At 38.1% G+C, this 15,099-nt stretch overlaps 1 protein-coding gene across 4 annotated transcripts in view; it reads left to right on the top strand.

The window, feature by feature from the left end:
• The window catches only part of LOC149228455 (uncharacterized), a 437,914-nt gene that overhangs the window by 342,412 nt on the left and 80,403 nt on the right, over positions 1 to 15,099 (top strand). The window contains exon 9 of one of the 4 annotated variants that reach the window (XM_089378219.1): positions 14,996 to 15,039. The exons of the other annotated variants lie outside the window; for them this stretch is intronic. Within the exon in view, the coding sequence (XP_089234345.1) occupies positions 14,996 to 15,001 (6 nt within the window). The 3' untranslated portion in view covers positions 15,002 to 15,039. The remainder of the gene's footprint in view (positions 1 to 14,995; positions 15,040 to 15,099) is intronic. 4 annotated transcript variants of the gene reach the window in all.

The raw sequence follows: 15,099 nt of genomic DNA, 5'->3' as shown, positions 1-15,099 counted from the left end.
GTTGGGGCACATGAGATCTCCAATACCCAGAAAGGGTTTGGATAGATTCTAAATAGATGAGGAGATATTAAAATAAAATATTAATGTGTATTAATATGATCTGTGTAAGAGTGGTCCAAAAGAGATGGATCAAGCTAGATCTAATCTTAGCCGTTGATTAGGGACTTAATCTCGGCCATTGAGATGTCGACAGGAAAAGTATAAGAGGAGGCTTGATGGTCACTTGGAGAGTATGCCAAATGATCAATCATTATATTCTATAGAGCGAGGTTTGAAAAGAGATATAGAATCAGTGATCGGGAGAGCAGCTGAGGAGTATTGAGTACAGAGAAACAGAGAAGGCAGAGATTGTGCCGGGAGAGCAGTGCAACAGCCAAGGAGGGTGACGCAGAGCTAGCAAGGGCTCACGCACAACCACGCAGAGATAGCCAAGTGCTGCGTAGAGCACTGGAGGGGCCAGCGCACCTGACACAGAGGCTCCCAAAGCTGACACAGAGTGTCCCAGAGTTGACACAAGGCCTCCTGGGGTTGACGGAGGCCAAGAAAGGCTGATGCAGGGCCAACGTGAGACAGAAAGGGACTAACACAATCCAGATTGGGCAGACGCTGGGGTTGCAGAGCAATTTTGTGCTGAGGAGCTGCCGAAATGATTTTCTGGGGTTTCAGCCAGGAGATTTCTCTCAAATTGTGAGGTATAGCTGCTAAGAAAATTCTCTGTTGGGTAGTTTAGTTTCGGCACCCAGATTGTTCTGTGATATTGCTTAATAAGAAAACCCTTAGATAGCTGCTCCGGTTTTCCCGCATTGGGTTTTTCTGAGGACATTGGTCCAAAAATAATGGTGTCATGTGGTGTGTTTGTTCTTGTTTCTTTTAGTTGTTGATCTGTAATATGTTGAGCATGCACTGGTGTTTATTTTCAGTATTTACTTTGTAAATAACTTGTTAAAGAAAAATAACAAGTAGGTAGGAATAAATCAGAAAAAGTGCATGAATGGTTTCTAAACTAAGTAAACTTAGAAACTTCAACATGTGTCACACCAGAAGGACAAAGGCCGTGTCTAAGAGGGAATGACCACCGATGGAACAAAGTGCATGGTAATTCATCAAAAAGCATAAGATGGGGATAGGCAGTGTGCACTACTCACCAGATATTTAGACCTTATTTAATATACACCAGAGGGTTTTTGAGGCTATTCCACTAGGTAGTTCACTAGACAAGGGTTTTGAGCACACGATAGAACTAGAGGAGGGGTCAAAGCTAGTCATCACTACACAATATAAGAACCCCAAAAGATTTAAGGAGGAGATTGAGAAGACCATTAAGAAATTGTTGGATATGGGGCACAATAGGGCCCTACACCAGTCCATTTGCATCCACCATGGTATTGGTTAAAAGGAAAGATGGGATGATGAGGATGTACATAGACTACAAAGCCCTCAACAAGAAGACAATTTAGAATATATACCCAATACCATGAATCAATGAGCTCTTGGATGAGCTACATGGAGTAGTGTACTTCTCCAAAATCAATTTGAGGTCGGTCTACCATTAGATCAAAGTTTGAGAGCAGGAGATACAAAAGATAACTTTCAAATGCCACTCTAGACATTATGAGTTTCTAGTCATGCCATATGGGCCGATGAATGCACCAACTACATTCTAGTCATGTATGAATCATATATTTAGGAGGCAACTATGAAAGTATTTGCTAGTTTTCTTTGATGATCTTCTCATTTACAACAAAACTTGGGAGGAGCATTTGAGGAACTTAGGCGAGGTGCTAAGCATATTATAGGAGTAATCTTTCTTTGCCAAAGAGTCCAAATGCGAATTTGGAATGATGAAGATTTTATACCTTGGGTACATGATCAGTGCAGGAGGAGTGCAGGTGCACCAGGAAAATATTTAGGCTATAATTGAGTGGCCAACACCTAAGAACCTCATGGAGTTGAGAGGGTTCATGGGGATATGCAATTGTTATTAGTGATTTGTCAAGGGCTATTCTCAAATGGTAGCACCCTTGATAGGTTTGATGAAGAAGGGGGCCTTTAGATGGACAAAAGAAGCACAATGCACTTCTGAAAGTTGCAAGGACGTAATGAGTTCCTGTTGTGTTCTCATGACAGGAAAACTCATGTGTGTAGATTGAAGAAAGCTCTATATGGATTGAAGCAAGCCCAAGAGCTTGGTATGCCTGCATTGATAACTTCTTGATGAAGCTTGGTTTTACCAAAAGCAATGCTGATCCAAATCTCTACTTCAAAATGGTCCAAGGTATGCCTTTTTATATGTTGATGACTTATTCTTGATAGGTGGAGAACCTCTTATCCTCTAGTGTAAGAGGAAGTTAGGTTTTAAGTTTTGAGTTTGAAATGAAATATCTTCATTTGATGCACTACTTTTTGGGTCTAGAGGTATGGCAGAGACCTGGTGAGATTTTCCTTTCTCAAGGAAAACATGTTGTCAAGCTACTGGAAATATTTGGTATGAAGGAATATGAGTGCCTGAAAACACCCATGAAAATGAATTTCAAGAAGTTATGTGGTGAAGTTGCAGGACATCATTTGGTAATTCCCTCGAGTATCGACAACTGATTGGGGCACTGATGTTCTTAGTGAACACTCGTTCTGACATATGTTTTGCGGTCATTACTCCGAGCCAATATATGATTGAGCCATTACATGCACACTAGATTGCTGCAAAGCATGTGCTGAGATTGCATGGGACCATCAATCTTGGATTGCAATATACTGCTTGAGATGTGAGTCTACATGTATACTTTGATGCTGATTGGGTTGGTAACGCTGCTGACAGAAAGAGCACATTTGGATGTTGCTTTAGTTTGGGATCTGCCGTGATATCTTGGTTGAGCTTAAAACATAACTCTGTAGTCGGTAGCATGGCTAAAGCTGAGTAAATTGCTGCTAGCATCGCTAGCTATGAGGCAGTATGGTTGAGGAAGCTCTTAGGAGAGTTGTTTGAGCATGTATAGATATGACAGTAATATACTGTGACAATAAGATTAGGATTCGACTTGCAGAAAATCCTGTGTTCCATGACAAGTCTAAGCACATTGAGATTAGATATCACTGTATCCGGTATATGGTGCAGAGAGGAGCGGTAAGACTCTATCATATTGCAACTAATGAGCAAATAATTGACATACTTACCAAGACTTTGCTGGAAGGGAAGTTGTCGGTATTCAGAGAGCAACTTGGATTGACGGATGTGACCCTTCCTACCGGGGGCGGTCATGGATGATTGAGAACATTGAGATATGCTTTTCCCTCTTATCTGAGATCACAGGTTGGGAATGGAGACACGAGAGCTCCTAGGGTTGAGGGAACTCTTGACTGTAGATTGTGTATGATCCTTGTCATGTGTTGACAAGTGGTGATCCGCCCTACCATTAAGTTTGGGACTTGCTAATAGTATACCCCAATACACATACTGCCCATAAGTTGGGCTTGTTGGGATTGCCACCCATCTGGCCAATGGGTGTGGTGGTACTTGGTTGTGTGGAATCCTTGTCATATGTTGACAAGTGGTAATCATCCCAAGCAGAGATGAGACTTGGTTATTGTCATGTGTTGATAGAGTCTGTGGATGCAGGTGTTCTACCACTTGACTCTTGTGGTAAGACTTGGTTGTGTGCGATCTTTGTCATGCGTTGAGAACTGGTAATCCCCCCAAGTCTGTGTCAAGGTGGGAAGCTTAGTGGATATAGGGTGTGTTGATTTGGGGTAGCATCGGATGTGCCAGAGTTGCGGGTGAGCGCCCCCCCGAACCCGCTCCCAATCCGCGCTCTGGGCGGAAGCGGCTGGGGAGCGGGTCAGGAGCGCGCTCCGATAAAAAAATTTGCGCTCCTTGCCAAAACAGGGAGCGACTTCGGGAGCGTCGCTCCTGAAGCAAAAATTAAAGCCCAGGAGCGATAGCTCTCAGGCTTCAAATTTTTGCTCCGGGAGTGACGTGCGCGTCGACGGGAGCGAAAAGCACGAAAAAAATTTGCGGACGCCAAAAAAAATTTAGTTTTAAATATTGTTTTTGTTTTGTAAGGGCTTGGGGGACATTTTTCATTTTATTGTGACTTGAATGAGTTGAGGAGAGCCAAGGAGATTGTGCAAAGGAGCGAGGAGGAGCGAGGAGCGAGCGTCGAGGAGCAAGGAGCAAGCCTGCAAGGAGGTTAGTAACTTAGTAATTTAGTAGTTTAAACTTTAGTTACTTAGTAATTTAGTTTAGTTTAGTTAGTAATGTAGTAAATGTATAACTTAGTAAATGAATCATGAATCTAAATAAATTAAATTAATAAATAGTAAATACTATATAGTAAACTAAATACATTTTTAATTTTCTCATTCCCATTCCCATTAAATTTTGCAGATTCAAAAGCCTACAAATATCAAACATCATGGACCTGGTTATATTTCTTGGCATTTTCTTCTTCTTGGTCCCAAAAGAGTAGGAAACGGAGGGGCCAAAATGAAGAGCAGGATGAAGAAGCTGGAGAAATTGGATTTGATGAAAACCCCGGTGAGGAGGAGCTGGAGGAGGGCGAACATGACTCTCAAAAAACTAAACAAGACCAAACTCCATTGTGGAAATATGTTAACAGGCCTAAAGCAGGGAAAGGGGGTGGAACCACTAAATTTCATTGCCCCCATTGCAACAATAATTACACAGGTTCATACACCCATGCCAGAAAACATCTCTGCGGGAAAAGGCCATGGGATGGAGATAAACAAGTAGGAATCAAAACTTGTTCAGCTGTGTCAGCAGCATATAGAGCCAAATACATAAGGGAAGAGGAGGAAGCCCAATACAAATCTAAAAATTAAGGGGTTTCTTTGAACCAAGCTCACAATCACAAGCACAAAGAACTCCTTCAGCATCCTCCCAAGGTAGTGGATATGGAGGCATAGGGTCACTAGCTTTAAGGCGTAGAACCATATCAGATTTCCTTGATGAGGGGTGTAGGAATGATGTGGATTCAAAAGTTTACAGATTTCTCTATCCATGTGGGATACCATTCAATGTTCTTTGCTCACCTTATTGACACGAAATGGTTTCTGCCATAAATGATGCCCCTAAAGGATACAAGAACCCTGGATATGACAAGGCAAGAACTGTTGGACTTGATCACGAAAAAGCAAAAATATCACATTCTTTGAATAGAATGACAAGTTCTTGCACTGACCATGGGGTGTCCATTGTATCTGATGGATGGACAAATGTAAAAGGCAAGCCATTGATAAGTGTTCTTGCTGTGTCTGTTAGTGGTGCCATCTTTCTAAATGCGTATGATTACTCAGAGAAGTTCAAGATCGGCATCAACATTGCAGAAGCATTACTCGAAACAATTGACCGTCTTGGGCCATACAATGTCATCCAAGTCATCACTGATAATGCTCCTAATTGTAAGGTAGCGGGAGCAATTATTGAGGATAAATACCCCAACATATTTTGGTCTGGGTGTTTGGTTCACACATTGAACCTTTTGATGCATGATGTTGTTAAGAACAAAAATGAACAATACAAATGGATTGGTGATTTGTACAAGAAAGGCAAACAAATGATAAAATTTATTACAAATCATAGCAATACCCATGGCTTTTTCCGCAGTCACTCAAGATTGGAGTTGTTGAAGATTGCGAGGACTAGATTTGGTAGCTATTACCTCACCCTCAGGCACCTTTTGAAGGTAAGAGAGTCATTGGCTAGCATGGTATCAAGTCCACACTGGCAGGTATTAAAGGAAAGGGCTACAAATATAGCTGACAGGTGAGGTTTTGAACTGGTGGAGGAACGACCTCTTGATGGTATGTTTTGGTCAAGTGTGAGGCAAGTATTGGATTTCACCAAGTCCATTTATCACATGATTCGATTTGCAGATACAGATAAACCAGTGATTGGCGAGGTGTATGAGCAGATGGATACCATGTTGGGGCAAATAAAACATATTGTTCATAACAAAGATCCCGACTTGTACAAACTGATTCACGATTGTGTGTGTGTACAGTGGAATAAACTTAATCTTCCATTACATTACTTGGTGTATATCCTTACGCCAAAATACTACTCTACATCTTGGTTGGGCCAACCTGCACCAAGGGGTGGGATTAGGACCAAACCCCATTTAGATGCAGAGGTAACTAGAGGATATTTGGATGCATTAGAAAAGTTGATACCTGACAGGGAGCAATGTGTAGCTGTGCGCCTTGAAATAGGCAGATACTTCAGTGGCATTGGTTTGTTTGGTACCTTCCATGCAATGGAAGACAGAGACAAATTTGATTTTCTCACATGGTGGGAAACATATGGCGGCCAGGGACTTTTGCCAAAATTGGCAAAAAAAGTTCTATCACAGGTTGTAAATACTTCTTCTGTTGAGAGGTGTTGGAGCACCTACAACTTCATACATAATGTGAAAAGAAACAGACTCAATGAAAACCAGGCAGAAAGCTTGGTTTATGTGCACTACAACTTGAGGTTGTTGAGTCATTACTATGATCAGGCTTATGAGGATCCAACATATAAAATTTGGGACAACCACACAGAGGATGACAATTTGGAGGATGGCACTGTACATCTTGAAGAACTGGAAGAGGAACTTATAAGGGATGAAGATGAAGCAGCTGCAGTAGCCATGCCACCTCCACCATCCAGTAGCAGTGCTCGAGTTCTGAGTCTTGTTCCTTTGCTGTCGCCACCTCCATCTACACCCTCACATGGAGGGCATGTGCTTTCTAGTTCTAGTCATCGATCTATGCGGGAGACTCCTAGAAGACCACCACGACCTGCTCATACAGGAGACTCTCGTGGCAAGGGCCACATGTAGATTTACAGTTTACTTGTCTTTTCTAGTTTCTATTAGTTTTCATAACTATTGAGTCTTGGGTCCTTGACTCTTGACTCTTGACTCTTTCATATCATAATGATATTTTTTGTAAACAATATATTACTGTGACATTGAAAGTTTGAAGTTTGAAGTTGGCAATTATAACTCATTGGTAATGATTGTGAATTATGAATATGATGCTTCGTGAAAGACTAAAGTTGTTTCATTTCATTTCATTATTCATAATTCATTTTATAGCATTTCATTTCATGTTAGATATTATTTCTTGTAATGGTTAAACTTAGCTTACAAGTACAACTTTGGTGATCAATGATGATAAATGTTATATATTGAATTTTCAATTTTGAAAGCTTGAAGTTGAAACTTTAAGATTGAATTTGATGAATCATGATTCATGAGACTCAATAAATTGCAGTTGTAATATGTATGTTACTAAATTGTGGACATGGTTGATGAAGATTATAACTTCTAGATGATTGATGTGATATGGTTTAATGATCAATCTATGTTTTTTTTTTTTTTAATATCTAATTCATCATTCTACATGTTTCTGTTGACATATATGTATCAAAATATAAAAAATAATATATATCTATATATATATATATATATATATATATATATATAGAAAATCACTCCAAGATTTGCTCCCAAAACGAGAGCTTTTGAAAATGTCGCTCCTGCTCCCAACTAACACTGGGATGTGCTCTAGCCACGAAAATTGTTGGAGAGGCTAAAGCACATGAGATCTCCAATACCCATAAATGATTTGGGCAAATTCTAAACAATTTGGGAGATATTAAAATAATTAATATTTTTAATGATGTCCCCAAGTCTAAACTTAGGGAAAATAAAATATTAATGTGAATTAATATAAAATTGTGTTAGAATGGTCCAAAAGTCATTGATCAAGCCAGATCTAATCTTAGCCCTTGATTAGAGACTTAATCTCGGTCGTTGATTTGTCAACGAGAAAAGTATAACAGGAGGCTTGAGGGTCACTTGGAAAACACACTGAGGGAGACCAATCAGTTCAATTTTTGGAGCGGGGTTAGTTGAGAAATTTAACCAGTGGTCTGGTGAGCAGTTAGGAGGTAGCAAGTACGGAGCAGAGAGGCGGGATCAGCCACTGGAGTTCAGTGTCAAGGCAGGAGAGGCAGACGCAAGGTTTTTTAGGCAGACGCAGAGGCAACAGGAGATTGCGCAGTCACTAGCTGGGCCTGCATGGGTGACGTAGAGAGTCCTAGGTCTGACGTAGTCAAGCAGGGGTTGACGCAAAGGGTTTAAGAGCCACGCAGAGGTTAGCTGGGCTGACACTGGGATTGGGAGAAGTGCTGGAGAATTATTTCTTTCTATGCGTTAGCTAGTTTGGCACCTTGTTGTACTGAAGAATTGCTAAATAATAAAATCCTCCCTTGCTGCACCGGTTTTCCCACATTGGGTTTTTCTGGGGACTGTTGTCCAAAATATCTGTGTCAATGTGTTAATGCTTGTGCATATGTTTGTTTCTGTATTACGGTGTGATATCTGCAGCAATATTTATTTTAATGTTTATTGAAGTAATTTCATAAATAACTTATTATGGAATAAGTAGGAAGAGAAAATCAGTTGCTACAGTGATAGAATTTTCACAGGGTGACAAATGAATCTCCCTTATGATGATTCTTCTTCATTAGATTGAGACATCATTGTCCCAGAGCAGAGATGAACAAAGATGAGCAAAGAAAGCATAGATCTTTGTTGTAGAAATAAATTCCTCCCTAACTGGGAGGGAGTGTTGAAAATTGGCAGCTTAGGGATGAATTTCCTTCAATAAAAACTCGTTTCTGGAAATTTTGGAGTGACTTTCTAAAATTAGAAAGCCATATCTAGTATCTCAATTATGACTTTCCAAAAATAGTAAATCACTTTGCATCAGTTGGTAATTAAGTAGAATTTATGGAAAAGCACTTGACCTATCATTAATCAATCCTAATAGTTCAATTTCGACTTAACCATCAATATTATTATTATTATTATTATTATCCCTTATGGCACTATGATATTATTAAAAGAAAATTCAAATCCCCTTTACTTCATGACACTCAATTACTTCAAACCTCTCTCCTTGATGTCTCACATAGCACTACATTACTCTCTCTCTCTCTTAATGGATATGTCACACGCATAGTTTTAAAACTCCGACTCCGACTCTGACTCGGCCGAGGATCGACTCCGACTCTGACTCCGAAACGGTAATGACTCGACCGGCTCGATTTTAGTGACTCGGTCGTTGTAAAAAATACATTAAATATTTGTTTTTTATTATAAAAAAACATAATTTTAAAGATTTTCATTCATGTTTCCAAACACACAGCATTATAATATAGATGGAAGACAACATATGATCAAAGTAGGCTCATGAACCAATCCATTATATCAAAATGGTACCCAATGGCAATACATAGTCAACTGTCATACATGATCAAAGACTCGAAACAAAAAACACATAACCAAGGAGGCTAGAAATGGCCTCTACAACAAAAGTAAACTGTGACCAGACTCCAGTACTAGTACTACAGCTACTGGCTAGTAGCTACTGCCAGAGGAGCTAAGATCATGTCGATCAATCTCTAGATCATCATCAGAGTCAGACAGGGGGCCCCATGGCTCCTCCTCCTCCTCATCATCTCCAACTGCAGCTGTAGAAGTGGTACCACTAGCAGGCCGTGCAACTGCAGCAGATGCAAGCTGAGATAGAGTAGATATGCGGTTGTGCTTCTGTCGTGGCTGAGCAGAGGAAGCACCTACAACTGGAGTCCTTGTTGGCTGTGAGACTGAGGCTGGTGGATTGGGATCTGCATTCAACTGAACAACATGTTCAAGTTCAACTGATGTCTCGATATCTAAATCTAAATCAATATCCTGATCAGGATCAAACTCTGCTGGACGACTCTCCACTACCCAATCTGATGTTGGATCAATGTCTTCCAAGACAATGGGATCTGAATCAGGTCTTTTGTTCAGCAAATGGTTTCGTCTGAGCCGGAGGTTGTATTGGACATAAACTAGATCATTTAACCGTTTTTGATCCAAATGGTTTCTCTTCTTTGTGTTACTTGGGAGTAGGAGCAAAAACGGGAGCGGGAGCGACATTTTCAGAAGCTCCTGGTTTGGGAGCGAATCCCAGAGGAGTTCGACAACCAATGTCACTAACATCAAGGTACATAGAAGGATTGGTGCTCTTGATTAAATACGAGTTCCATACCCTAATACATGACAAAATTCAATGGAAACATTGCAATCCTCCAATCCTGAAATCCTGAAAAACTGATAAGTTTGCTGGATTTTGAATGAAATCTAAAATTTTACTTTCTCCATATGAAATCCAATGAGGCCGAAACCACTCTCAAACATCCTGAGTCATTTCATGGTAATGTTAAAAATTTAAGTAAAAGGATGAAAATGAAGATTAAGGAGAATGTCACTTTTACTTTAAGAATTTAACATTACCATGAAATTTGAATAGCATATCAATAGTAGAGAGCATTTGAGTGTGTTAAATAGGGTTTGGGAGGGGGAAATGGACCCCAAATAACATTTCGTTTATTCATAAAACACCTTGAAGTCCAAACCAATCAGCAAACCCCTTAAAATTTCATTAAAATAATGTTAAATTGCTGTTTTAGTGGGTTACTAGCCACTGTTTCTGACTCGGCCGAGTCAGTACAGGAAACGGCCGAGTTGGCTGAGTCAGCCATGACTCAGCCAACCGAGCCATTTTTTGTACCGAGTCACTCCGGAGGGCAACGGAACAGACCAACTCGGCCGTTTCCGTTTCAAAACGACCGTTTTTTAAAACTATGGTCACACGCTCTCTTACACACTCATTAAAGGCATGTCGTGAAAGATTCCTCTTAGAATCTCATTCTCATTAATGCATATGTTACACTATCCTCATTTAAGTCATATGTTTCTCTCCTAAAATGATGACTCTTCTTAATGGCATAAGTTACACTTCTCAAAGGTATGCACTGCCTCTCCATAATGGCATAAGTTACTCTTCCCAAAAAGGCATGTGTTGCATGTCCTTAATGGCATAAGTTACACTTCTCAAAGGCATGCGTTGCTTGTCCATAATGGCATAAGTTACTCTTCCCAAAAAGGCTTTCGTTGCACCTACCTCTTGGCATGCAAGTTGTGCCTCTTTTATGGCATGAATTTGTTGCACCTCCTATATATGTGTATCTCATATCATCTCATGTTACTACTTGTGTGTTGTGAAAGAAGAATTCGATCTTGTGAGAGAGTTGGAGAGACATGAAGAAGATTGTGAGAGAGAGAGTTGGAGAGACTTGAAGAAGATTGTGATAGAGAGACTTGGAGAGTAAGAGCAAAACTTGGTGAGCCAAGGTTGATATAGTGTTTCAGTGTTGATTCAGTTGAAGGGAAGGTTGATTGAGTGTCTACATCCGTTGTTGCTACCAGTGATCATTATGCTTCAATTTCTTCAAATTTGGGTGAACTTACTCATTCTCTTGATCTCTCATTGTACTATGTATCTCTGTTGAACAATTGATATCTAATAGAAGAATTTGGTTGGGTTTTCCCATTATGGGGTTTTGCCCTAGTCAATGGACCTAAATTCTCTGTCTCATTTTGTTCTTGGTTGTCTTCTATTGTGCATTTGGCTTATGTTCTATCTAAAATTGCTTAACTAATATTGCAACAAAAAGAAGTTTCGTAATAAGTAATTGTTACAGTATAAAACATTAGAATTTCAACACCTCATCGATATTTTGCCGATGCCGATATTATCAACATAGTCTGTTATAATTACTTTAAAAAATTCTTCCAATTTCAATCACCCCAATAGATAAGCAATTATAGATAGAACAGTAAACAATAAATGCACAATAGAAGATAGCCAAGCACAATGAGACAGAGATTTTGTCAAAGACCAGGGAAAAACCCCACAAGGGGGAAAACCCTTGATCAATTCTTCTTCTTCTATTAGTCAATCAATGTTCAGCATAAGATACATCAGGTCAATAGTACATCCAAGAACCAATCAAAGTCAACCTTTGACTTCCCAAAACACCAATCCAAAACCAATCCAGTGATGGGAGGCAAAGTCAAATCTGGTCAAATTATCAGTCTGCAAAAACTCGACTTGAGGAGGAACAATCAAGAGTAGTCAATGGTCTGCCCTAACCAGTCAAAGTCAACGATCCAACTGCTCAGAAAACTTTGGTCAAGCCAACAATGGATTCATCCCTCTTTTAGTCAAACTCAGTTAAAATGGATCCAAAATTCCTTTCTGCAATTCTCAACTTTTCCAGTCAACATGGGGTCAAAGCCAGTCAAAGTGCCCAGAAAAATTTGGTCAACCCAACCATTAATTTGGTCAAATTATCCCTCCAAGAACTTGGTCAAAGCAGCAGAAGAAGAGTTCGGTCAATGCAGGTCAGAATAGTCGAAAATAGAAAGTCAACACAAGTCAAGCAAAACTCCTCCTTCGCACATCTGAAGTTAATCCTGTGAATTTTAGATGAGATCGAACTATTTTGTGTGGATGAGATGTGCCAAATGAGAAGTCAACAATGTAGTATTTATATGGTGTTTTGGATGGTCAATTTTTTACTTGAGGTTGACTTGGCTTTTTGAAATTGACTTGGTCAAGGTTAAAAAATTAAGTTTTTCTCCATCAATTTTAAAGGTGAAATTCAGGCCATGGTTTCCAATTTTCAACATATGTAACCTGAGCAAGAAGGCCAAAGTTTGAAGCTTGTATCTGTGACTAAGAGGTCCAGATTCATATCTGTGATAGAGGTCCGAATTCTGTTGTATGTGACTTGAGCAAGAAGGCCAAAGAATGAAGCTTGTATCTCTGACAGACGTCCAAACTCCTGTGGCTTATATCTGTGACAGAGGGCTGGAAATTCTGAGGTATATTTCAGTGAAAAAGGGAACTAGATCTTCTACGTTTACAATCAGTTTGAGGAGGGCTGACTTGGACACTTGGTGAATGGTGGTTATTTTGACCATAATCTTTGACTTTGATATCTCTTGTTGGATTGGTTATCTAAGGAAAGAAGTTTCTGGGTTTTTACCCCAAGTGGGTTTTCCTAGGGTAATCATTGTGTTGATATTGTGCAATGTGATCTCTGCTTTGTCACTTTTGTATGTTTGATTTTCTGAAGTATATTTGCTTGATGAAAAATTAGCAATTGTTGGAAGGATTCTATATATAATCACTAGTAATTATCAGTGTTTAGAAATCAATATATTGCCGTAGAATTTTAACATGGTGTCAGAGATTTGGTGAAGGAAGAAAGTTGAAGATCACATCTTGTTGGATCAATCTCTCTCTTGCTGGAATATCTTATCTTTATGTCTAAGATCTTTGAGCTAATGGCTCCTATATGCAAGGAGGGCAACAAACTTGATGGAGCCTCTAACTTCAAAGCATGGAAGAAGAGGATTGACCTTGTCCTAGAAGAACATGAAGTGTTGCAATATGTCCAAGGCAAAGTACCTAAACCAGTTGATGATGATGATGACGATGTGAAAGCAAGGTTTATAAAGGGTGAAGTCAAGGCTCAAAGAATTGTTTTTGAATCTCTTAAGGATCATTTGATTCCATTTGTATCAGAATTAGCTACTTCAAAGGAAGTGTGTGATCTTCTTGTTAACTTGTTTTCAATTAACAACATTGGTCAAAAGATTGTTAATTTGGCAGCTTAGGGACAAATTCCCTCCTTTGGACAACCTTCCTCACCCAGAGAAGACCTTTTTTGCCTTTGGAAGAATTCATTTTGGTCGAGGAAAAATATTATTTTTAATGAAAAGTCGACAAGTTCACAAAAGTACAGGTCGGCCTAAAATCATAATTGGGTCTCCAAAGTCACATATAAATACACAGTTCAAGGGCACATTAGAGGAAATTTCAGCTTAAAAGTGGCCTCCAAAGGAAAAATGAAAAATTAATAAAAATTGCCATGTAAACAAAATTTTAATATTATTTTAGTTTTATCTATGTTCCACAATATTTATTAGCATGAGATTTAATAAAAAAAATTTAATATATTATTTTAAATTTTTTATTTTATCAAAATCCCTCAATATATGACACTTTTATTAAAATAATTGTCTACATATATTATATTTAAATTTAGTTGTCTATAGCTATATTTTATATTTAACTGTGTATACATATTTTATATTTAACTATTTTTTTGTGTTTAATGACATTGTCTACAAAAGCCACATTTTTGCCTGAAATATACTTTTTGGCTAGAATCCAACAATTTGTCCTTTCTAGAATATGTTTTTTTAACTATTTAACTATTTTATATCTAACTATTTTTAACTATTTGACCATTTTATATTTAATTATATTTAACTATTTTTAACTATTAGACTATTTTATATTTAATTATATTTAACTATATATTCTATATTTTTGGCTGCAATTTGGTAATTTGTCCTTTTTGAAATACTTTTTTTTTAAATTTTAAATTTTTTATATTTATAACTATTTAACTATATATTTTATAGTTTGGCTAGATTCCTGTAATTTTTCCTTTCTAGAATACGTTTTTTTTGCTATTTAACTATTTTATATTTAACTATAATTATATTTTATTTTTAACTATTTTATAATTAACTATAACTGTCTATATTTATATTTTATATTTAACTATCTATAGATATTTTATATTTAACTATTTTTTGATGTTTTTTTGGGTATGGTTATTAAAGTCAAATGGCCCTGCATTTTTAATTTATATTTTTTCACTAATATCAAGATTTACACTATTAATAACTTTTTCGATATTCTAATTCACATGGGTAAGGTAAGTAAATAACATTAATAAAATATTTCACGAATATCCAAATTAATATTAAAATATTTCACCGATACCCAAATTAATAATAAAATATTTCATGGATGCCCAAATTAAATAATTAAAAATTATTTAGGACATGTACCTCTTTCTAAATTTAAAGAATTTTGATTGGTTTACATATTATAACATGGAAATTACGTGGAAATTTCATGGTCACTTTTAGGTTGAAATGTCCTCTAATGCCTCATTTGGACATCACATCAACTCATCTCTTCTCCTCTCTCCTGTCTTGATTGGTTCATACAGGGCTGAAGCAAGGAGTCCAAGTTCACACGTGCAAAGTGAAAAAGGTTAGATTTGATTTTCTGTGTTGACTTTTTGTTTGGGCAGTCATTGACCAGTTTTGACTT

The sequence above is a fragment of the Pinus tabuliformis genome, chromosome J (assembly GCF_031772625.1).
Source record: "Pinus tabuliformis cultivar Carrire ecotype Pingquan chromosome J, CPIR1, whole genome shotgun sequence".
NCBI lineage: Eukaryota > Viridiplantae > Streptophyta > Pinopsida > Pinales > Pinaceae > Pinus > Pinus tabuliformis.
Note: the sequence above shows the minus strand (reverse complement) of the source record. Positions and strands in the feature narration are given on the sequence as shown.